The sequence below is a fragment of the Bos mutus genome, chromosome 3, assembly GCF_027580195.1.
Source record: "Bos mutus isolate GX-2022 chromosome 3, NWIPB_WYAK_1.1, whole genome shotgun sequence".
NCBI lineage: Eukaryota > Metazoa > Chordata > Mammalia > Artiodactyla > Bovidae > Bos > Bos mutus.
In genome coordinates, this window is record NC_091619.1 from 10,542,413 (window position 1) to 10,567,774 (window position 25,362).

General features: G+C 38.5%; 1 protein-coding gene across 1 annotated transcript; it reads left to right on the forward strand.

Moving 5' to 3' along the window:
• Positions 1-1,307: 1,307 nt before the first annotated feature.
• On the forward strand, positions 1,308-17,576 carry LOC102264945 (flavin-containing monooxygenase 5-like). Its single transcript, XM_070368721.1, has 8 exons — positions 1,308-1,442; positions 3,699-3,887; positions 4,272-4,434; positions 11,477-11,619; positions 12,559-12,758; positions 14,047-14,396; positions 16,130-16,202; positions 17,222-17,576. Exons 1-8 carry the CDS (start codon positions 1,308-1,310, stop codon positions 17,574-17,576), a joined length of 1,608 nt encoding a protein of 535 aa, XP_070224822.1.
• Positions 17,577-25,362: the final 7,786 nt, after the last annotated feature.

Below are 25,362 nucleotides of genomic sequence, written 5' to 3' on the forward strand. Positions count from 1 at the left end.
CTCCTTAATTTTTCTACATAGAATGTATCATCTTACTACTTATTTGCTTAATTATTTGATCTCTACCTCATTAGAATGCTTTTAAAGAATTGTGTCTGATCTGTTCAATGCTATATCTGCCCTAGTAAAGTAGTGTCTGGTATATACTAGGCAGCCAGTTGATATCTATTGAATGAATGAATGGCAGAATATTAATCTCTGGCATAAAGGCAATCAGACTACTTTTCTAAAGATGCTGAACTTTTACATAGTTCACACTCTACCCCAAGAAGAGTATTATGAATGATATTTATATGATGAAATCTGTTAGGGTTTTATTTTTTTCCCCACTTCAAACTCTATCATGAGGCAAAAATAGGGATTCTCTAGCTTAAATAAAGGTAAAATCTGCCAAAATATCCTACATAAGTGTTTCTATAAGCAGATAGTAGTAGTGGAAGGAATTAAAAGTCTGTTTGTAATATAATTCAAAAAGACACATACACCCTTATGTTTATAGAAGCAATATTTACAGTAGCCAGGACATGGAAGCAACCTAAATGTCCATCAACATATGAATGGATAAAGATGTAGTATATTTATATAGGGGAATATTACTTGGCCATAAAATAGAAGGACACATGCCATTTGAAGCTAAATGAATGGACATTGAGATTATCATACTAACTGAAGTAATTCAGAAAAAGAAAGAAAAATACCAGAGTATAACTTATATGTGACACAAATAAGACACAAGTGATCTTATCTGTGAAACAGAAACAGACCCACAGACATGGATAAAAGATTTGTGCTCACCAAAGTGAGGGCCATGGTGGGAAAAAATTGGGTTGTGAGTTTGGATCTAACAGGTGCAAACTATTATATATAGAGTACATAAACAACAATATTATATAGCAGTGGGAAGTATTTTAATTATGTAATAAATCATAATGGGAAGGAAGAAAAGTATGGGCAAAATCTATGAATGAACAGGTTTTTGAGAGTGTGTGAGTGCAAATGTATTAGGTATAAGGAAACTATCAAAAAATAAATGTAAAAATGTGAGCTCATATGATCAGAAAAATTTTAGGAGTCAAACCGTTTAAAAAAACAAACAAACAATTTCTTTTGTACTTGAAAACATGAAAGCCTGAGAGAACTAAGATTTTCTGTCACTGGATCTTCCTTTGAAAGGCATATCTGCTTTGAACAAGATATACCTTCAAAGCATTTACTAGCAATTTTAGAGAAAAACTAACTTTGCATGATAAAAAAATACATGGCAATAAAAGTCTGATTTTATGCTGTGTTTCTTGATACAAGACATAATGCCAGGAAAAAGAATTATGGTGGTTGGTGCTGGAGTCAGTGGATTAGGTGCCATTAAGATCTGTCTGGAGGAGGGACTGGAACCCATCTGTTTTGAAGAAAGCAATGACATTGGAGGACTGTGGAGATATGAGGTAAGTTTGAATATGCTTATACTTCTATATGTGTAATGACATTTTTTCATATCTGGGAAATAAGAATGCAAGGACTACAGCACTAAATTATCCTTCAACTACAGCTCCTTGGAAGAAAAGCTATGACCAAGGTAGACAGCATATTAAAAAGCAGAGGCATTACTTTGCCAACAAAGATCCTTATAGTCAAAGCTATGATTTTTCCAGTAGTCATGTGCAGATGTGAGTTGGACCATAAGGAAGGCTGAGCACCAAAGAATTGATGTTTTGAACTGTGGTGTTGGAGAAGGCTCTTGAGAGTCCTTTGGACAGCAAGAAGATCAATCCAGTCAATCCTAAAGGAAATCAGTCCTGAATATTCATTGGAAGGACTGATGCTGAAGCTGAAACTCCACTAGGTTGGCCACCTGATGCAAAGAGCTGACTCTTTAGAAAAGACCCTGATGCTGGGAAAGATTGAAGGCAGGAGGAGAAAGGGATGACAGATGGTGAGATGGTTGGATGGCATCACCTACTCAATGGACATGAGTTTGAGCAAGCTCCAGGAGACAGCGAGGGATAGGGAAGCCTAGTGTGCTGCAGTCTACGGCATCACAAAGAGTCAGACATGACTGAGTGATTGAACAACAAAATACCTGTGATTTGACTCCCATTCCTTTCTTCTGCACAAGGATGAGTTTCAATCAATTTCATTTGCTTTCAGACTCTAGATCCTTGAAGAAGACTTGTGTGCTTGCTCTTCCTTCATCTCCACCATCACTACATGATAGACATCCTGGCACTTCCCCAAAACTGCTCTCACCACTGTTAGCAATAAAATTGACAAACTGAATGGATTTTCTGTCCAGAATTGTATCGCTTTCTCAAGGGGATCCAATGATGTTAAAAATCAGCTCCTTTTTAAAACACTTGTCTCTAGCTTCTGTGATTTCACTCTGCTGTCTTTCTGATTTTCCTTCTCAGTTTTTTTCATGTTGCTGATTATAGCTCCCTTCTTACTCTTCTGCATTTTTTTAACTTTTTATGTGTTCTTTAGGATACCTTCCTAGCCCTCTGTGGCTTCAGTTATCACATATATGCTAATACATGAACTTTAGATTTTTATCTTGAGCCCAAGAGTATGTATGTACAGTCAGGGCAACTAACACCAACTCTAATATTTTAGGACAAAGCTGAAATCTCAAGAGCTGAGCATAGTGATAGTATTTGGCCTGCATCATAGGTATATTCCCTGGTGGTTCAGATGGTAAAGAATCTGTCTGCAATGAGGGAAGCATGGGTTCAATATCTGGGTTGGGGAGATCCCCTGGAGAAGGAAATGGCAACCCACTCCAGTATTCTTGCCTGGAAAAATCTCATTAACGGAGGAGTCTGGTGGGCTGCAGTCCACGGGATTGCAAAGAGTTGAACACGACTGAGTGACTAATACTAGCCACTAGATAGGCATATTAAAGGGCTCTTCTTCAACTTATAGTTATACCCCTGGACCACATGGTCTTCAATGTTACCATGAAGGGAAAAGAAGGTAGGTCAAAAGATACCAACTGTTAGTTGGCTAGGTATAGCCTAGATGTGGTACTGGCTGCTTGTCTTTGCTAACCTCTGGACGTTTCACCAATACCTCATGGCTTTTTGGGTTTCTCATTACCTATGTTACCAATTCTCTGCATTACATTCCCTGTTTCAAGTATCGAGAGAGGAGCTCCCATATTCCTGGATGGACCATGTCTGATACAGACACATCTCAAGAAAATCTCCAATCTCCCAGTCTGGTGTCCTTTTCACCCTGCACATGCAATTTCTATAAGTCCTATAACAAAGCATGCATTGATAATTTATTTCCCTTGCAAGGTTTTCCTAACATTTTATGTGTATTCTTTGGTCTCCACAATAACTCTGTGACATAGACAAGTACCTATTTACAAGTGAAGAAATAGATTCAGAGAAATGACTTAATGTCAATTTTCTTGCTGGAGCTATGCAATGATACATCTCAAGGACTATGACAGAATGCCCCCAAATACCACAATATGTCATCTGATTTCACTAAGTGATGCCCATATAAAGCTTTTACTTCACCAGCCTGGTCATATTTACAGAGATTGTCCTTATCAAAAGGGATAATTTTGTGTATGAATGTTTTAATATTGTGTAATTCCTTAATATAACAATGCTCTTCATTTTGAAGAAGACTCATAGTTTGATCTGTTGTTAAAGTTGATATACTTTAGCAGGTGTCCTTTGTTTTCTTGGTAGGAGAAGACTGAAAGAGGCAGGCCAAGTGTCTATAAGTCTGTCATCAGCAACACTTCAAAGGAGATGATGGCCTACAGTGATTACCCTTTCCCTGACCACTTTCCCAACTACTTGCATAATTCCAAAATCATGGAGTATCTCCATATGTATGTCAAACACTTTCACCTTTTGAAGCACATCCAGTTTCTGGTAAGTGGGACAAAGAGCACTCAACATACAAGGAAGTCTCTTGTTAGGACCCAAAGCTAGGCCAGAGCCGTGGGCTTTACATACATCTCCATGGAAGTTATACATCTCCATGGAAGTCTCCTTCAGGAGAAAATATGGGAGATTGACTGAAATGCCAAACTGTACACCTGGTGTGGGATCACCCCTAGCTACCTTGAGGACTGTAGTCTGAACAAATTGAGCTAATCTCACCTTTAAAATGCCTTGTTCGGGAGACCAGTTATACTTGAGCACTTTAATGAAAGCCCAGATGAGAGTCCCTGCAGTCAACTTTATTCATTGAGGTCAAGAGTTCTTGAGGGCATCAGGGAAGAGTGGTCATGAGTCTTTTTGTCTTATTCCCAGTCGAAGGTGTGCAGTGTGAGGAAGCACTCTGATTTCTCTTTCACAGGACAGTGGGATGTTGTGGTGCAGGCTGAAGGAAAACAGGAATCCTATGTCTTTGATGGGATTATGGTGTGTAGTGGCCTTTTTACCAATCCCTTCATGCCACTTCAGAAATTTCCAGGTATGTGCTATTGAATTCTAAGGCACTGGTGTTGTGAGATACTATCACTGTAGCTATTGTTATTTTTGGAGAGAGTTTATAATTCTGAAAGTCACCTTAGTTTCATAATAAATGTTACATTTTCTGATTATAAAGTAATGCAAGTTCTTTCAAGTTAATCCAAATAATACAGTTATAAAATTGAAAATAAAAAGTACTAAAATATACTATCACCACCAGTTCTGGGCTATTTAAGAGGAAGGTGCTACATTTTAATAGTGTGAAGTAATTAGTAAGAGCAAAGATACAGAAATATATTAAGATTTTGCTTTATTTCTGAATGTGTATATATATATACCATGTGTATATATATACATACATGGTATTCTCCAGGCAAGAAACTGGAGTGGGTTGTCATGCACTCCTCCAAGGATCTTTCCAACCCAGGGATCGAACCTGCTTCTCCTGTAGCTCCTGCATTGCAGGCAGATTCTCTACCATTGACCCACCAGGGAAGCCACATATATATACATATATGTATAGATAAACATAACATAACAAGATGACTACAAATAGCTAAGTGCTAGTGTGTCACTACATATATCTTACAAGATACTGCAGTGCTACTTACTATTTGGAAGCTTAAGCACTCTGAATATAAGGAATCATGCAGCAATGATTTACCTGCACAAGAGCTCCTTCTTACCTCTAGAAGCAGAATGTGTATACTGTTTGCTCGAAGAGGGCTGAATCTGAGACTCCTTTGGGCTTCTCAGGAGATGCTGAACTCCCCCACTTTCCATTCTTATGTCTGTTTCCAAGTGCACAAGAAGAAAGAGAAAGATAAAATTGGTCAAAAGTGGTCTGTTAGTTATTAGCTTATTAGAGATTTAAACATTCCTGTACTGATTCAATCAGTATTCATTCAAGAAATATCTACTGAGCATCACTTTTGTGGCAGAGGCTCAGCAGAGAATTAAACAGATCAAAATTTTTGTCCCCTTGGAGCATACATGGTAGTAGATGGAGGGAGATACAAAAAAGGATAAATATGTGGAAGGTAATAACTATGAAGAGAAACAATTAACAGGAAGGGCAAAGGGTTGGTGGTTGGGGAGATGGGCTTGTCATGCAAGACTAGTTGAAGTGGTCAGGTAAGGCTTCAGAGAGAAAAGAGCACTGGAATAAATACCCCAAGGCATTGAGGAAGTGATGCAAATAACTGAGGAATGCAGATTGTATAAAAGGAAGAAAACAGTGCAAAGAACTTGAGGTAGGTGTGTAACAGACAGGTCCATGTGGTGAGAGTAGAAGAAAGAGTACAGGGAGATGACATCAGAGTGTGAATGCTGCACCAGACCAATAAGAATTAAAAAGGCCATTGTCTGGACCATGGCTCTGACTTTAACTGAAGTGGGATCCACTGGGTGGTTTTCAGCAGAGCAGTGTCCCCTTGGAGCATGCTCCAATCACATTGGCTGTTGTGTTGAGAACAGCTGGGGAAGGAGCTGGGAAAGCAGAAACAGGCAGGCCAGGGAGGAGGTTCTTGATAATTCAGTTGAAAAATGATGGTGATTTTGACCAGGATAGTGGTCACTATCACCAGGAAAGTGCTGCACTCAATATGCCAGCAAATTTGGAAAACTCAGCAGTGGCCACAGGACTGGAAAAGGTCAGTTTTCATTCCAATCCCAAAGAAAGGCAATGCCAAAGAATGCTCAAACTACCGCACAGTTGTACTCATCTCACATACCAGTAAAGTAATGCTCAAAATTCTCCAAGCCAGGCTTCAGCAATATGTGAACCGTGAACTTCCTGATGTTCAAGCTGGTTTTAGAAAAGGCAGAGGAACCAGAGATCAAATTGCCAACATCCGCTGGATCATGGAAAAAGCAAGAGAGTTCCAGAAAAACATCTATTTCTGCTTTATTAACTATGCCAAAGCCTTTGACTGTGTGGATCACAATCAACTGTGGAAAATTCTGAAAGAGATGGGAATACCAGACCACCTGATCTGTCTCTTGAGAAATTTGTATGCAGGTCAGGAAGCAACAGTTAGAACTGGACATGGAACAACAGACTGGTTCCAAATAGGAAAAGGAGTTCGTCAAGGCTGTATATTGTCACCCTGCTTATTTAACTTATATGCAGAGTACATCATGAGAAACGCTGGACTGGAAGAAACACAAGCTGGAATCAAGATTGCCAGGAGAAATATCAATAACCTCAGATATGCAGATGACACCACCCTTATGGCAGAAAGTGAAGAGGAACTAAAAAGCCTCTTGATAAAAGTGAAAGTGGAGAGTGAAAAAGTTGGCTTAAAGCTCAACATTCAAAAAACAAAGATCATGGCATCTGGTCCCATCATTTTATGAGAAATAGATGGGGAAACAGTGGAAACAGTCACTGCAGATGAAACAGTCACTGCAGTCACTTCAGCCATGAAATGAAAAGATGCTTACTCCTTGGAAGGAAAGTTATGATCAACTTAGATAGCATATTCAAAAGCAGAGACATTACTCTGCCAACAAAGGTTCGTCTAGTCAAGGCTATGGTTTTTCCTGTGGTCATGTATGGATGTGAGAGTTGGACTGTGAAGAAGGCTGAGCGCCAAAGAATTGATGCTTTTAAACTGTGGTGTTGGAGAAGACTCTTGAGAGTCCCTTGGACTGCAAGGAGATCTGGACAGTCCATTCTGAAGGAGATCAGCCCTGGGATTTCTTTGGAAGGAATGATGCTAAAGCTGAAACTCCAGTACTTTGGCCACCTCATGTGAAGAGCTGACTCATTGGGAAAGACTCTGATGCTGGGAGGGATTAGGGGGCAAGAGGAGAAGGGGACGACAGAGGATGAGATGGCTGGATGGCATCACCGACTCGATGGACGTGAGTTTGAGTGAACTCCGGGAGTTGGTGATGGACAGGGAGGCCTGGCGTGCTGCAATTCATGGGGTCGCAAAAGAGTCGGACACGACTGAGCGACTGATCTGATCTGATCTGAGTGGCAGTGGAGACATAACGTGGTGCTTGGATCTTAAATATAGTTTGAAGTTCAGTTCAGTTCAATTGCTCAGTCATGTCCAACTCCTTGCGATCCCATGGACTGCAGCATGCCAGGCTTCCCTGTTTTTCACCAACTCCTGGAGCTTGCTCAAACTCATGTCCACCAAGTTGGTGATGCCATCCAACCATCTCATCCTCTATTGTCCCCTTCTCCTCCTGCCCTCAATCTTTCCCACCATCAGGGTCTTCTCCAGTGGGTCAGTTCTTCTCATCACGTTGCCAGCGTATTGGAGCTTCAGCTTCAGCATCAGTCCCTCCAATGAATATTCAGGACTGATTTCCTTTAGGACTGACTGGTTTGATTTCCTTTCAGTCCAAGGGACTCTCAAGAGTCTTCTCCAACACCACCGTTCAAAAGCATTAATTCCTCGGTGCTCAGCTTTCTTTTTTTTTTTTGTCTGAAGAATATATTTTATTTATTTTTATTTTTATTTTTAAACTTTATGATCCAACTCTAACATCTATACATGACTACTGGAAAAACCATAGCTCTGACTAGGTGGACTTTTGTTGGCAAAATAATGTCACTGTTTTTTAATATGCTATGTTGGTCATAGCTCGTCTTCCAAGGGGCAAAGGTCTTTTAATTTCATGGATGCAGTCACCAACTGCAGTGATGTTGCAGCCCAAGAAAATAAAGTCTGTCACTGTTTCCACTGTTTCCCCATCATTTTGCCATGAAGCAATGGGACCAGATGCCATGATGTTAGTTTTTTGAATGTTGAGTTTTAAGCCAACTTTTTCACTCTCCTCATTCACTTTCATCAAGAGTCTCTTTAGTTCTTTGCTTTCTGCCTTAAGGGTGATGTCATCTGTGTATCTGAGGTTATTGATATTTCTCCCAGAAATCTTGATTCCAGCTTGTGCTTCATCCAGCTTAGCATTTCGCATGATGTACACTGCATAGAAGTTAAATAAGCAGGGTGACAACATGCAGCCTTGATGTACTCCTTTCTGAATTTGGAACCAGTCCACTGTTCCATGTCCGGTTCTAACCGATGCTTCTTGACTTGCATACATATTTCTCAGGATTTGGGTAAGGTAATCTGGTACTCCCATCTTTTTAAGAATTTTCTGCAGTTTGCTGTGGTCCATGCAGTCAAAGGCTTTGGTGTAGTCAAGAAAGCAGTAGATGTTTTCCTGGAACTCTCACCCTTTTTTGATGGTCCAATGGATGTTGGCAATTTGATCTTTGGTTCTTCTGCCTTTTCTAAATCCAGCTTGAACATTTGCAAGTTCTCGGTTCATGTACTGTTGAAGTCTCTCTTGGAGAATTTTGAGCATTACTTTGCTAGCATGTGAAATGATTGCAATTGTGCAGTATTTGAACATTCTTTGGCATTGCCTTTCTTCGGGATTGGAATGAAAACTGACCTTTTCCAGTCCTGTGGCCACTGCTGAGTTCTCCAAATTTGCTGGCATATTGAGTGCAGCACTTTAATAGCATCATCTTTCAGGATTTCAAGTAGCTCAGCTGGGATCCATCACCTTCACTAGCTTTGTTCATAGTGATGCTTTCTAAGGCCCACTTGACTTCACATTCCAGGATGTCTGGCTCTAGGTGAGTAATCTCCCTCTCATGGTTATCTGGGTCATGAAGATCATTTTTGTATTGCTCTTTTTGTATTCTTTCCACCTCTTCTTAATATCTTCTGCTTCTGTTTGGCCCATACAATTTCTGTCCTTTATTTTGCCCATATTTTCATGAAAAGTTCCCTTGGTATCGCTAATTTTCTTGAAGAGATCTCTAGTCTTTCTCATTCTATTGTTTTCCTCTATTTCTTTGCATTGATCACTGAAGAAGGCTTTCTTACCTCTCCTTGCTACTCTTTGGAACTCTGCATTCATATGGATATCTTTCCTTTTCTCCTTTGCCTTTAACTTCTCTTCTTTCCTAAGCTATTTGTAAGGGCTTCACAGACAACCATTTTGCCTTTTTGCTTTTCTTTTTCTTAGGGATGGTGTTGATCACTGCTTCCTGTACAATTCACAAACCTCTGTCCATAGTTCTTCAGGCACTCTGTCTATCAGATTTAATCCCTTGAATCTATTTGTCACTTCCACTGTATATATTGTAAAGGATTTGATTTAGGTCATACCTGAATGGTCTAGTGATTTACTGACTTTCTTCAATGTAAATCTGAATTTGGCAATAAGGACTTCATGATCTGAGCCACAGTCAGCTCTCATCTTGTTTTTGCTGACTGTAGAGAGCTTCTCCATCTTCAGATGCAAAGAATATAATCAATCTGATTTTGGTATTGACCATCTGGTGATGTCCATGTGTAGAGTCATCTCTAGTGTTGTTGGAAGAAGGTGTTTGCTATGACCAGTGCATCCTCTTGGCAAAATTCTGTTAACCTTTGCCCTGCTTCATTTTGTACTCCAAGGCCAAATTTGCCTATTACTCCATGTATCTCTTCTACTTTCTACTAGAAGTTGGAAAAAAAGAATTTGCTGATGGATCGGTTATGAGGTGTGATTTTTAAAAAGGTGATATGTTATAAAAGGATAAAAAAGGATAATTTTATTGTCCAAAGCAATGGAGTTGCCATTTCCTGAGAGAGAAGAGGTCTTGGGAAAGCTAATTTTGCCTGTTTGAGGGGCAAAAGTTGAGCAGGTGACAGGGTCTTAGAGATCATTATTGAAAATGGAAGAGGATGGGATAAGATTTAATACATTCATTATTATTACTTTTTTTTTTTACTTTACAATATTGTATTGGTTTTGATTTAATACATTCAAAGATAAACATTAGACTTATTTTTCAAGTGCTATGTTTTAGGAGTGTTTAAAAGGATACTCATACCATTCCTGTGAGCTAGGTGAAACAATTTCTATTTTACACATTACAAATACATCTAGTAGTGAAAAAGTTATGAAGTATGCCCAGGTTTGTTTGATCTCAAGGTCTACTCCCATATTGAGCCAGAGGGCAAAGTGTTCATTTTGGAACAGAATAGAAATATTTTATCTTGGGGAAAGGAGACAGAGGAAGGATAGATGAAAACACAGGAACTTTTAGATGTTGAGGAACTCATCTCAGGTTTTTATTGTTTCATAAAAAATGAGAAGAAAATGTTATCTTCAGGTAATGAGGGGCATTTTAGTAGGACCAGGAGGAGGGGGAATAATTGGAACAGTTGTAGTCAGAAATTGAAAGGAAAAGTGAACTTAGCAATGATTGAGCTCAGGAATTCACTAGGTGATGATCAAAGAATTGCTTCCAAGGGAAAGCTGAGGTTTTGGAGCACATTCACCAGATAAAGGAAAAAGAACAAGGAATGATCCACAATTAGGATGGAACAGGGCTGTCCTGTGTCACAGGAGAAGCAGTGAAGCCTATAAGTGCAGGCCTCAATGTTGTCTGAAAGATGAAATGGTACAAAATCGACCAGATATTATGGTTTGGCCACATGAGGTTTTTGCTTAAGTCAGAGCATATTTTTTAAACAAGAATAATGTTTTTATATCCTTTCAGCCCCAGAATCACTGAGCATTTGTCCCCAGTAGAGAGCCAAGTGAATAGTGCTAGTGTTAGTAGAAAGGGTGTACTGGGCCTAGGAAGAGATGGAAAACAAGGTAGACAGGGATGAAGCTTGGGTTAAGGAAGCAAGACAGGAAACTGGATCAGAGCAGTATTTATAATAATGAAGATGATGGATAAAGAAGATGTATTACTTATATAGGAGTCAAGCTCTTTTTGAAGACTTGGCAGGATATAGATAAGTTAAAAAGAGGCAGAAGTAAAATATCTGACTTTTTAAGAAACCTGAGAATTTATTGGAATATAAAATTTTTGTTCCAGAACAGAACTGTAGGAGAATTAATTCTGTCTGATAATGTAGGACAAGCACAGTTCACAGATCAGGAATAGTAGACCAGAAAATGAGAGATTTAAATTAGAAAGCCTTTGAGTTTAGCAATAAGCTTTAGAATATGCCAGCAGTTTAAAAGACAAAATAACAGTCAATGCTTGGTTGTGTTCTTGCCCACAGGAATCATGCGTTTCAAAGGTCAATATATTCACAGTTGGGAATACAAGAGTCCAGAGAAATTTCAGAGCAAGAAAATCATTGTGATTGGCATTGGAAATTCTGCAATTGATTTGGCGATTGAGCTCAGTCATGTAGCTGCACAGGTTTGGTGCCTAAATTCTCTTTCTTGAGATGCAACCTGGCCCCTAACTTATGAGATATGAGAATTGCACAAAATATGTGTAGTGTGTACTCATACGCTGTTTCAATACTGATTGTTAATTACCTTCTCAAACCTATTTCCTCAATAGTGAATGAGTGATAGTTGCTCAGTCATGCCTGATTCTGCAACCCCATGGACTATAGCCTGTCATGCTCCTCTGTTCATGGAATTCTTTAGGCAAGATTACTGGAGTGGGTTGCCACTTCCTTCTCCAATTTCCTCAATAGGCATCTTGATAATCTATTCCAAAAAAGAAAAATGGAGAATGAAATACAAATAAATAGTTTAAACCTCAAAGACTTTCAAATTGTTTATTTTTACCAGAGTCTGAAGATTTTACCAGTTCAGCCAAGAATTACAAAAAAAAAAAAAAACTTATTAGATAACCATTTTTTAAATCCCTTTATTTTTCATCGACATGACACTTGACACCATCTTCCAACTCCAATTCCTTCAATAGGGATACAAATTAACTAAGTGTTGTAGTTACTACAACACAGTAATTAGCAGCTGGATGGGATCTTTTGTGTCAACTGTTGATATCTATCTAGCCTTTTTGCATCATTATGTGTTTTTGCAATTTAAGACATTGCAGGCATCAAATACTCCTTTGGGAAAGGTTCAAAAAGAATAGTGGGTTGACCCAGAAGAAGGCTTGGGGCTATAAGCAACAAGTCAGATGTGTCTGTATGTGGGAGTGTATGTAACTATGTGTTGGTCTTCCTGCTTTTGAGAACAGAAGAACTCTTCAAGATAAAAGACAGTAGAGTTTTTATCCATTTCTTCTCATGAGGCAAATGAGTAATATCTGAAGAACTGAGAAATTATCCTATGAAAGTGAACTCTCATATCTATTGTGTTTACTTGCATTCTCTCCTAGGTGTTTCTCAGCACAAGAAGTGGTGCATGGATTTGGAACTGGGTCTGGGATTCTGGGATGCCCATGGACACTGTTCTCTTTACTCGTTTTAATTCTCTTGTGAAAAAAATTTTCCCTGAATTCTTAATCAACAGATGGGCAGAGAATAAATTAAATGTTCACTTTAACCATGACATTTATGGTTTGCTACCTCAACACAGGTATGTTCTAGGATTGCTACCTCAACACAGGTATGTTCTAGGATTTTAAAAAAGTAATTTTGCCGCTGCCTTTTGGAATCAGTGGGTCAAACTTGGAACATAAGGATGATTTAGAGTTCATGTTTTACCACCTTGAAAGTAGACTTCAGCTATCTTGCTGCTGCTGCTGCTGCTAAGTCGCTTCAGTTGTGTCCGACCCCATAGACGGCAGCCCACCAGGCTGCACCGTCCCTGGGATTCTCTAGGCAAGAACACTGGAGTGGGTTGCCATTTCCTTCTCCAATGCATGAAAGTGGAAAGTGAAAGTGAAGTCACTCAGTCGTGTCCAACTCTTTGCGACCCCAAGGACTGCAGCCTACCAGGCTCCTCCGTCCATGGGATATTCCAGGCAAGAGTACTGGAGTGGGGTGCCATCACCTTCTCCATCAGCTATCTTAGGAGAATGTTAATCATTGTTTCTTTTCTCATGTTTCTTTGGGCCATTCTATTCATTAAACTTAGAAGAAGGAAATTGAATTTCAGGCATGGTGGCAGCTTCACCTGTCCCCACTCTTGATGTTTTCAAACTACTGTGCACTTTTTCTTTAGGCTCTGAAACCTTAGACTGTAGAGAAGCAAATAATATACTATACCATAAAAATAAACTTCATCTTTCTGAGCCAAATTTTTAAAAAGTCAGGAATCTGGTAAGATTCCATCAACAAGATGGAAGACTTGTAATTTTACATTTTAAAAGGATCACTCAGGCTGCTGATTGGAGGAAAAATTGTGGGGAGTCAAAGGTAGAAGCAGTGTTAAACTGCTTTAAACAGTATTAAACTATTAGTTACTAATAGTGTTAAATTTAAATAATGTTAGTAAATCTTACAAAAATGCCACATAGGTTCTCAAAATAATGGAGATCAGACTATGATCTGATTTTTCTGTTCCATTTTAAGCACTTCACCCACTGCTTTAAAAAAAAAAAATCTCTCTCATCTCCCAAAAAAATTGTTTTAAGGAAATTAGGTATCAATATATCACTGCTATAAACTTATATCACCTTTCAAAAGTTTCTCTTTGCATGTAGTAAGCACTGTATAAACATTATTGGCAGTCTGATGAATACAGAAGGTTTATTCAGTAAATAATTCAGAAGAAATATTGACCAAAAATCTTTTGTAAAATAAAAATGTATGTCTTTCATTTTTTAGCATGACTAAAAAATCATTTTAAGTATTTTCTTAGCTTACCTCCTTTCCAAAAAGACTTATATTAGTTTTCCTGCATACAAATTTTCATTCCTCAGATTTCTGAGTCATCAAGCTAGTTTCGGTGATGATCTACCCAACTACATAATTACTGGAAGAGTTCGGATGAAACCAAATGTTACAAAGTTCACAGAAACATCAGCCATCTTTGAGGACGGCACAGAAGAGGATGTTGATGTTATAATCTTTGCCACAGGATACACTTGTTCTTTCCCATTTTTGGAAAATAATTCAACAGTTCTGGATATCCAGCGTTCCATGTATAAATTTGTTTTCCCTCCTGAGCTAGAAAAACCAACGCTAGCTTTTATTGGTATCCTCCAGCCAGTAGGAGCCACTATTCCCACATCAGAACTCCAGAGCCAATGGGCTGTACCTGTATTCAAGGGTATGTCGTGACCTTTTTCATATTTACAAAAGATAACCATCCAGATAATGTGATTTCAGAGGCACTGAAAAAGTCTTCTGCTGCAAACATATCTGAAGCTCACCTTTACAGTATTTGAAATTCTGCCTCAAGATTTTTTACTTCAGTGTTTGATGGCTATGTAATCTTTAGGATTCCCATATGAAAATGAAGATTAAAAAACTACTACCTAAAGATATCAAATGACAACTTATTGGCAAATGATTCTTTAAAGCACATCAGCGAGATACACAGGATAGGAAATGAGGGCAGGAGAAGAAAGATCTCAACCTAAAGTACACATGGGAAATAACAATTATCCTACTTTTCAGTCTTTCTAGAATATTTCTGGAGTGATCCACAACTACAGGGAGCATTTTTTGGCCTATCTCTCAAGTTTAAAATATAAAAAGGACAAGAAGAGTCACAGAATTATGAACTGTGAGTTATGAAAATTATGTCAGAGTCAGAAAGTAACTGGAATAGGACCACAGCACAATTAAAAAAGCAAGAACTTTGTAATCCAGCGAGCTCTGATTAAAACCCAGTTCCTCCACATGCTGACTGCATGGTCTTGACATATTACTTGACCTCCACAATTCCCTCACTTATAAAAATGAAATAATTAGGTGTATTGTGCAGAGCAGTGAGAATTAACAATTAAGCATTTGTCTTTTGTAAGCCTTCAAGGAATGTTGATTGTATGAATCAAGATTAGCCATGGTGCTAATTTTTTTATTATTATTCTTTTTTATATCATAACTTTTAGGTTTAGAATAGATTGAAGACAGAGTCAAACCTACCTTAATGAAATGATGTCCATCACATTGCAATAATTCTGCTCATTTTTTTGTTCCTTCTTCAAAATGTTTCCCATATGTTCCTACTAGATTCTGCTTCTTGAAATGTAGGATATTATTCATTAAAGAAATGAATAATTATAGGAAAGTGTTTTACATGATTTAAGATGAAAAATCAAGAAGAAATCTCTGTTCAATGAAGACAATCAGGAGTCATTGACTCACCATTAGTAGCTATTGAAAAGCTAAGTGATAGCGTAAATGAACAAGTATAGCTCACTATTTAAAAGAGAGTCAAAAAAAGTACTCTGGTTATGGAACTACACACACACTACTTTGTGCCTTGTTACTGGATGCAACTCCCTTCAGTTCATTCTTCCTTGTGAGATTTGAGGTCTACCAGTCAAGATGTGTGGAGAAGGCAATGGCACCTCATTCCAGTACTCTTGCCTGGAAAATCCCATGGATGTAGGAGCCTGGTAGGCTGCAATCCATGAGGTAGCTAAGAGTGGGACAAGACTGAGCGACTTCACTTTCACTTTTCACTTTTCACTTTCATGCATTGGAGAAGGAAATGGCAACCCACTCCAGTGTTCTTGCCTGGAGAATCCCAGGGATGGGGGAGCCTGGTGGGCTGCCGTCTATGGGGTCGCACAGAGTCGGACATGACTGAAGCGACTTAGAAGCAGCAGCAGCAGTCAAGATGTGGAGTCATTAAAGACATGTTTTTGCATGTGTAAGGCATGTGCACCTGATAGAACAGTGAATGTAGGGCAATCCAGAGCAACTCCTGAATCCATCTCTCCCACTCCTATGCTATCTCACGATGTTCTCCACCAAACATTACACATTTCTTCCTCAAACCACAGCTTTTCAATAAGAAAACCATTTTCACATTTGAAATTTCTTTCCTAGGATTGAACAAATTACCTTCAGTGAGTGGCATGTTGGCTGACATAAGAAAGAAGAGAACAAAACTTGAAAAACAGTAAGAAACTTGCTTCTTGATGAAAGTCAGTAGAAAGTGTTTAGGTGGAGGTGTTTGTATTTCAAGCATTCTTTATATTTTTCTCATGATGGAATCTGAGTCTATTTGCCTGGAGGAGATCTCAAATTATCAACTTTTTAATTTCCTCTTAACCATGCATAAATATCATATATGGAGGACTTATCGAATGGAATGGGTAGAGAATGGTCCAACTTGGAAAGTGTAGAATTTTATTTAAAGTTTATGGAACACTTTATATAACATATAATTATAAATTTGTGTCATGCTGTAGCCTTAGAGATGTAAAGCATCTGAAAATATATGATGAAATGAAAGATTGTTTCACTCTTTCACCATGTTGAAAAGAAAAACCAATGTGAGAAATGAGATAGGAGACCATTACAGAATCCAAGTAAAATTCTTATGTTTGGTTAGGAGCTTGTGGGTTCACCAAATCTCTTTAATGGAAAATTATTCTCAACCACTAGTGTTGGGGATATAATTTATTTCTATTTAGCAAATATCTACTGAAAATCTATAATGTGGAGGTCACAGCATGTTCTCTATGAGAAATAAAAGGCTTTATTTTAAGAATCACAATTTGTTACCCAGTAACTTTGGTTTAGGAGGGTGAAGATTTGCATTTCAGTAATATTTAAAGTGAAATTAATATCACACATATATGTACAATTCTTGTAGCATATTCCATAGTGTATTCATCACCACTGATTTAACGAAACGAGACTATATCCTAATTGAGAATTAAATTCATGGGCAAAGAAAATTTAAGAAAAGACAATAGTCTTCTGAAACCCACCTATTAATATCCAAGATCCTTGGAAGGATTTGTTGGGGAAAAAACACTGCAAGAATATTTTGTTAAAAAGCACTGAGGCCACAGTCAATGAAAAGAAGAAAACATTTTATATCTCATTTTTTGGAGAAATCATCAGCCAATGTCTAGATGTAATTGTGCTTGGAGAGATGGAGGTTCTGATAGTTTCCCCTTCTGGTTTCAGGTACCTGAATAGTCCCCGTGATGCACGCAGAGTTCAGTATGTGGATTACATGGATGAAATTGCCTCTGAAATAGCAGTGAAACCCAACCTGTTCTCACTTTTCCTGTGGGATCCAAAGCTGGCTCTGGAACTTTTCCTTGGGCCATGCACATCTTACCAATACTGCCTACAAGGGCCAGGGAACTGGGCTGGGGCCCGGGAAGCCATTCTGACTCAGAGAGAACGGATCATTAATCCCCTGAGGACTCGCACCCTCATATGTGCCCAGGCTCCATGCTGTGTGCCACTTTGGCTTAAAAGTATCTGTGTAGCCCTTCTCCTCTTTGTTCTCACTTTCATCATTATTAAAGGATAATCTTCCTGTGATCATTGCTATATTGTAGGTTAACAGTAACACACACTAATTAAGAGACTGGGCATGTGCAAGTATTTATCCCTCACTCTGGACAATTCAGTGCAATGAATTGCCTAATAATTGCAAAATTACTCATGTATGAGCATTTGGCAAAACTGGAGTCTTCAGAAGTCCAAAGGGGTAGAGTAACAACTTGAGCTAAAGCCAACTCGAAAATTGGAGATTTCAAATGAAATGGTTTATATGAAAGCTTGCTCTAGAAGAGCATATTTAATTTCTATAATATGAGAAATATTCTCAGTTACCAATCTCTCCTAGCCTCCTTTTGTATGAATTGGTGAATTCTTTGTTTTTCATGTAAAACACAGGCTAGGGAAAAGTGTCTCTTCAACGACTTAGAAAAATTAACAATGAAGAAATATTTTACCATCAATCCTTTCCACTAGGTCACATTCTGTATAATCATGGATATTGAGGTATCAAGTTGTTTGAGGGATTATTGATGACAGTTTCAGGTTATGGAGGGTGCCAGGGAGAGAAAAAGAGGGAATAATGTAAGTCAGAAAACGTACATAATTTTGTCTTCTACTCATACTATCAAAACACATGAAATAATTCTGTAGTAAAACTACAAAATTATATAAAACACTGAGGAGAATGAAAGGAAAAAATGGAAAATAAGCAAATATTTATAACATTTACAGAGACTTTTGCAACTAAGCAGAGAGATGAAATATTTGTGTCTGGATCAGTCACTCATATTACAGGCTATATCTGAGTTTAGTGCTGATATTCTGTAATAGATTTTTCTCCTAGATTTCTTGAGGCATGATTGAAAATTTAAAAAAAAAATGTGTATTTTTAAAGTGTACAATGTGATATGTTGATATACAAACACATAATGAAATGATTACCACAATAAAGTTAATTAGCATATTAATTACCTCATTAGTTATTTCAGAAGTTACCTTTGTGTGTGTGTGTGTGTGTGTATGTAGTGAGAACACTTATGCTATGTCCTCTTAGAAATATCAAGTATACAAAATAGTACATAATTACTATACTGTACATTAGGTTTCCAGAACTTATTAATCTTATAACTGAATGTCTGTTCCCTTTGACCAATGTCTCTCCATTTCCCCACCAGACTTCAGTAACCACTCTTGTACACTCTGTCTCTAAGAGTTAAACTTTACAAAATTTACATATAAGTGAAATCATTCAGTATTTGTCTTTTTACATTTGGCTTATTTCACTTAGGGCTTCCTTGATACTTCCATTATACTCAAATGGCAGGAAATCCTTCTCTTTTAAGCCTGAATAAAATTCTGTTGTGTGTATCTATCACATTTTCTTCACCCCTTAATCTTCTGATAGACACTTAGGTTACTTCCATATCTTGTGATTAACACTGTATTGAACATAGGACTATAGGATCTCTTCAAGCTCCTGTTCTCATTTCCTTTGAATATATACCCACAAGAGTGATTGTTGGACTATACAGTAGTTCTATTTTTAATTTATTTTGAGGAATCAACATTCTATTTCCTTAAGTGGCTGTACCAGTTTACATTTCCACCAACAGTGTACAGGACTCCATTTTCTCTACATCTTCACCAATACTTATCTTTTGACTTTTTTATAATTGGCATCTTAGTATGTGTGCAGGGATATCTCATTATTTATTTCCATTTCCCTTAGTGATTAGGGTTGTTGAGCATCTTTTCATGTACCTGTTGGCCATTTATGTCTTTGGAAAAATCAAGCCCTCTGCCCATTTTTTAATTATTTTTTTTATTGAGGTATGTGACTTCCAGATACATTTTGGACATTCATCACTAATTGAAAATTTGGTTTGCAAATATTTTCTCCCATTGCATTAGCTTGCCTCTTAATTTTGTTGACTATGTCATTTGCTGCATAGAGAAATTTTAGTTTGATATTTTTCTTTATTTTTGCTTTTATTGCCTGCACTTTTTGTATCATATACAAAAAATATATTTGCCAATACCAGTGTTGAGGAACTTAGTCCTATGTTTTCTTCCAGGACTTTAATGCTTTCAGGTCTAACATTCAAATCTTTAACACACTTGACTTGATTTTTTGCATATGGCATAGGATTACTGTCCAATTTCAGCCTGGGCTTATTCAGTTTTCCCTGTATCATTTGTTGAAAAGATTATTCTTTCCCCATTGTGTATTCTTGGTATGTTTGTCAAAAATTAGTATCTTTGTCAAAAAACCATACATGCTTTTCTGGGCTATATATTCTGTTCCATTAGTATATGTGTTTGTTTTTATGCCAGTACCATACTATTTTGATTATGAAAGTTTTGTAATATATTTTGACATCAGGAATTATGATGTCTCCTGTTTTGTTCTTCTAGCTTGAGATTGCTATAGCTTTTCTAGGTCTTTTGTGGTTCCACAAATTTTAGGGTTGTTTGTCTATTTCCCTAAAATATGCCATTGGAATTTCAATAAGTGTTACATAAAATTTGCAGATTGCTTTAGGTATCATGGATATTTTGACAATATTAATTATTTCAATCCATGAAAACAAGGTATCTTTCCATTTATGTGTCATCTACAATTTCTTTTATCAAGTTGTGGGCTTATTATACAGATATTTCATTTCCATGGCTAAATTTATTCCCCAGTCTTTTATTCTTTTTGATATTATTATTGTAAATTAGATTTGTTTTCTTAATTTCTTCTCGGAAGGTTTTTTTGTTCATATATAGAGATGAAACTGATTTTGTGTATTGATTTTTAGTCTACTTTACTGAATTCATTTGTTAGTTTACCAATTTTTGGTGGAGTCTTTAGGATTTTCTATATACAGGATCATATCATCTGCAAAACAGGCTTTTACTTTTTCTTTTCTGACTTGGATGCCTTTTCTTTCTTTTTTGTTTTGCCTAATTTCTCTAGGCAATTAGGGTAAAAGTGGTAAAAGTGGGTATCCTTATGTTTTCCTGAACATATATGAACTTGATTATGTGAGATATATTCCCTCCACACTCAGGTTATTGACAAATTTTATCATGAAAAGCTATTGAATTTTTTTCAAGTGCTTTTTTGTGTGTGTATTGAGATGATCATATGATCTTTATCCCTCATTCTGTTAATATGTTGTATCACTTTGATTAATTTATATGTATTGAATCCTCTTGCACCCAAGGGACGCTGTTGCTGCTGCTGCTAAGTCGCTTCAGTCATGTCCGACTCTGCGCGACCACATAGACAGCAACCCACCAGGCTCCCCCATCCCTGGGATTCTCCAGGCAAGAACACTGGAGTGGGTTGCCATTTCCTTCTCCAATGCATGGAAGTGAAAAGTGAGAATGAAGTCGTTCAGTCATATCTGACTCTTAGCTACTCCATGGACTGCAGACTACCAGGCTCCTCCATGCATGGGATTTTCCAAGCAAGAGGACTGGAGTGGGTTGCCATTGGGGGTAAATATTAGTTTATCATGTTCCCAAATAGCTCAGTTGGTAAAGAATCCGCCTGCAATACAGGAGACCATGGTTTGATTCCTGGATTGGGAAGATCCACTGGAAAAGGGATAGCTTACCCACTCTAGTATTCTTGGGCTTCCCTTGTGGCTCAGCTGGTAAAAAATCTGCCTGCAATGCAGGAGACCTGGGTTCAGTCCCTGGGTTGGGAAGATCCCCTGGAGAAGGGAAAGTTTACCCACTCCAGTATTCTGGCCTGGAGAATTCCATGAACTTATAGTCCATGAAGTCGCAAAGAGTTGGACATGACTGAACGACTTTCACTCACTCACTTATTATCCTTTTAATGTGCTGTTTAATTCTGTTTGAAGAATTTTATTTCTGTGTTCTTCCAGGTTATTGATCTGTAATTTTCTTTTCTCATAGTGTCCTTGTCTGGCTTTGATATCAGGTTAATTCTGGTCTTATAAAATGAGCTTAAAATGCCCTATCTTCATTTTTTTTTTTTTGAAATACTAGTACTAATTCTTCTTTAAATTCTTGGTAGAATTCACCAGTAAGGTCATCTGGTCTGGATTTTCCTTACTGGGAGATTCTTATTACTGATTCTGTCTCTTTATTTGCTATTTGTATGCTCATATTTTCTGTGTTATCATTATTCAGTCTTGGTAGGTTATATGGGTTTCTTGGCATGTGCTTCTTAATGGTCTCTCGTGATCCTCTGCATTTCTATAGTATCAGTTGCAAAGTCTCCTCTTTATTTTCTGATTTAAATTTTGATTATTCTCCTTTTTTTCTCAGTCAGAAAGGTTTGTCAATTTTATCTTCTTAAAAACTCAGTTTTGGTGATCTTTACTATTGTTTTTATTATTTCTATTTCACTTATTTTTGCTCTGATGTTTATTAATTCCTTCCTTCTGCTAACTTTGGGCTTTGTTTGTTCTTCTATCCCTTGAGGTACAAAATTTGGTTATTTATTTGAGACTTTTCCCCCCTTAATGTAGGCATTTATCCTTCAGAGTTCCCTGGGTACTGCTTGTGCCCATGAGTGGAAACAGATCCTCCAACTTTATCAACTTTACACACAAAACACCTACCACAGAACTCATATCAGTGGAAGCTCAATACAACAAATATTTAGACCTGAATGATAAAGGTCCATTGAATCCAAAGATGCTGGAAGGATTCAGCGCAAATGGAAAGTAGTCTTGAAACTTTTTCCTTTTTATAAAATTATCCTTGACCGTTGATGGTGTCTATTTCAGAAAAAAAAATAGTTCTATGTAAATGATGATTTTTAACATTAGATAAAACTTTGTATAATACAAAATCCATCAGAGATCAGAAATATTTAATATCCTTTCATCATCCAGAAATGAAACAGATATGTTAAACTTGCCTGTGGCTGCACACAGAGTCACTACTGGGTGTGGAGGTAAAATACTCAGGAAGTCTTAAGAGCTACATGTTGTGCCTGAAACAATGCAGCGGCCTAGTCACAGTTCCCTCACTTTTCTTAAATTACTAAAAGAATGGAAGAAAATTAAGAGCTTCAAAATAGAGAACTCACAAGACTAGATTTATTCTCTGAAGTCAACTAAACTTAGAAGTGTCTAGTAATTATTTTCAATTTGTAGTACAAAATTGAATAAAAATGTCAGTGTTATCTTTTGGAAAAATAATTAAATAATAACCCTGGTTTTTAAAAATAACAATGGAAACCTAGATCTGAAAATCTCAAATTATGTCAAGACACATTGGGCTGGAGATGAAAGAAGACTAAACTTGTGCTTAACTCCCAGCCTTCATAAGGGGTAATGAGTGTATGCCATTTACTTCTGACCACACTTCATTAATTCTGATATACCCCTGGGGTGGGTAATGTTTCTGATTTGGTCTTGATTCCACTTCCTGGAAGTTTGGTGTTCTGTGCCCCTAGCTCCATGCTCTGGAAGCTTCTGCTTGTTCAGCTATGCTCCGTGGTCCTACCTGAAATGGACTTTAGGTACTCTGCCCTCCTTTCTGACTAAGCGGCTTTTCCTGTTGATAGCCTACAACCACTGATGCTTGGGAGACCAAGGATCACTTTCAGTCCCAAATAGTTATAGTCTATTTTAGTCTAGGCAAATGGTTCCTCTGACAGTACAACTCTCTCAAAAACTTAGCTTCCTATCTGTTTAATTCCAGTTAGCTCCAAGTGTCAGTATCCGTGATCACAGCCTTCCCTTTATGTATGTCTATACCATTGTATTTCTTTACCCTTTCCCGGCTATGCTTCTTCCTTTGCCTATACACATACATACTCCTACATCCTCTGTTTCTCTCCTTCTCTCCCCCACTCCTGAGTTGAGTGAACTGCAATTTCCTTAGCTGTACAGATATCGATAGGAGAGCAGCACCCTGAGATTTTTGCTCAACTGAATGGATTTACTAGGAACCAGTGCCCTGGCTGGGCCTTGACACCTTATCCACACAAAGGCTATAATATAGATGGGATGGCTGCACCTTTGGAGAAGGCAATGGCACCCCACTCCGGTCCTCTTGCCTGGGAAATCCCATGGAGCCTGGTGGGCTACAGTCCATGGGGTCACAAAGAGTCAGACATGACTGAGCGACTTCACTTTCACTTTCAATAGTAGGCTATAAAATTGAAAGTTAAAGGAGAACTAAATTTTTTTTTAAAAGTCATAATAGTAAAAACATATCTAGGAATTTCTCTGTAGCAGTTGTGGGCAGTGTGGGGCTAGTTTAGTGTCAGATAGTCCCTTGTTCCAGCATGTACTTGTTCTCAAAGTCTATAGTTGCTCCCTCAAATGCATAGTCTCGGCATCAGTTGCAGGGTTTTAATCTGTTGCACCTGTCACTTCCAGGACAGTTCTGCCACCTTTGTTTATTTTGGCATCCTCTGTTTGCAAGTCTCTTCAGTGTCTAATTTCCACCCTCACATGAGGGGGCTAAGGTGACCACTTATTCAGGCTCACTTGTTCAGTTGCAATGTGGACAAGGAGGGGCACTGCAAATATCATTGGCATATGTGGGGATTGCTCACAGTGGGTGGCCCACACTGGGCTTGCCACAGCCCAAGGCAGCGTGTACTTCCCAGGTTCACACTGCTCAGGCTCCAGGGTGCTCCACTAGGGCACTGTCCCAAGTGAGCCCTGCATTTCATGCACATCCCAGGTCTAAGATGCTCAGATTCTTGGGTGTTCTGCAAGAGCACAGACCCAGATGGGCTGTGAGTTTTGTGCCCTTCCCAGGCCCAGGTCCAAGCCACTCAGGCGACCAGGTGCTTGGCAAGTGCACTGTCCCAGGTGGGCCATGCATCTTATGCACCTCCCTGGTCCTGGCCACTCAGTTCCCAGGCATGAGGGCACAGTTCTATGTATGCTGTGTGTCTCCTCTGGGGGCTGATCTCAGGCTGTGACACTCCTGGCCTATGTGAACCATCCAGGATCCCAGAAAGATGTGGTTAGCAACTGGCAGCTTGCTCACAGTTTGGTGGAAGATGTGGTCTGTAGGGCCAAGATTGCAGCCATCCCTTGCCTTCAAGCTCTGGCTGTTGCACACCTGCCTCTCTGTCTCTGCGGGGGGAGGGGGCGAGGCTAAAAGGCAGTCTGCCTGCTCTCCTTTGATATTCACTAGGGTGTAATCTTTTGTTCTGTGAGTGTACCAGGGATCACCATGCAGTGTTAGAGCCTTTCAGGGGAAAGGTTGTTTTTTCATAATTTTTACCTTTCTGGCGATCCCATGGTCTGGATTGCTATATCACATTAGCTCCCTCAGATTGTCCTCAGAGCATTCAAGGCCCATCCTTACCCTAAGGACAGACACATCTCTGCCCAGTCCCCACTCCCTGCTGGCAGACATGAGCGTCTGAGCCGTTTCTCCACTGGTAGTCGCAGTTAGGCACGTATTCTGTTTTGTTTTGTTTTCCTGGTTATTTTGCTCTCTGAGATTCCAAATCTCCCCGCTGAAGCCTGTGAAAGGATGTCCTTTTGTGTGGAAACTTCTCCTCCTTCTTGACTCCCTCCCCAGGATGGGTCTCCATCCCTAAATCTTTTGTCATTTTTGTCTTTTATATTTTTCCCTACCTCCTTTTGAAGAGATTGGGCTGCCTTTCTGGGTGTCTGGTGTCCTCCACCAACCTCCAGAAAGAAGTTGTTTTGTGAAAGCTACTTCACATTCAAATGATCTTTTGATGAATTTGTTGAGGAAAAAGTGGTCTCCCCATCTTATTCTTCTGCCATCTTGGGACTGTCTCCTGTTGAAGTGTGTTAATTCCAGATATATTTTGGACATTAATCACTAATTGATTATTTGGTTTT

Bases quoted from the DNA above. Each gene is read 5' to 3' on its own strand.
- LOC102264945 (XM_070368721.1), top strand. From the start codon at position 1,308: ATGCCAGGAAAAAGAATTATGGTGGTTGGTGCTGGAGTCAGTGGATTA. The intron at 1,443-3,698 runs GTAAGTTTGAAT...TTTTCTTGGTAG, and splicing joins GAGGACTGTGGAGATATGAG to GAGAAGACTGAAAGAGGCAG. The intron at 12,759-14,046 runs GTATGTTCTAGG...TTCATTCCTCAG, and splicing joins GGTTTGCTACCTCAACACAG to ATTTCTGAGTCATCAAGCTA.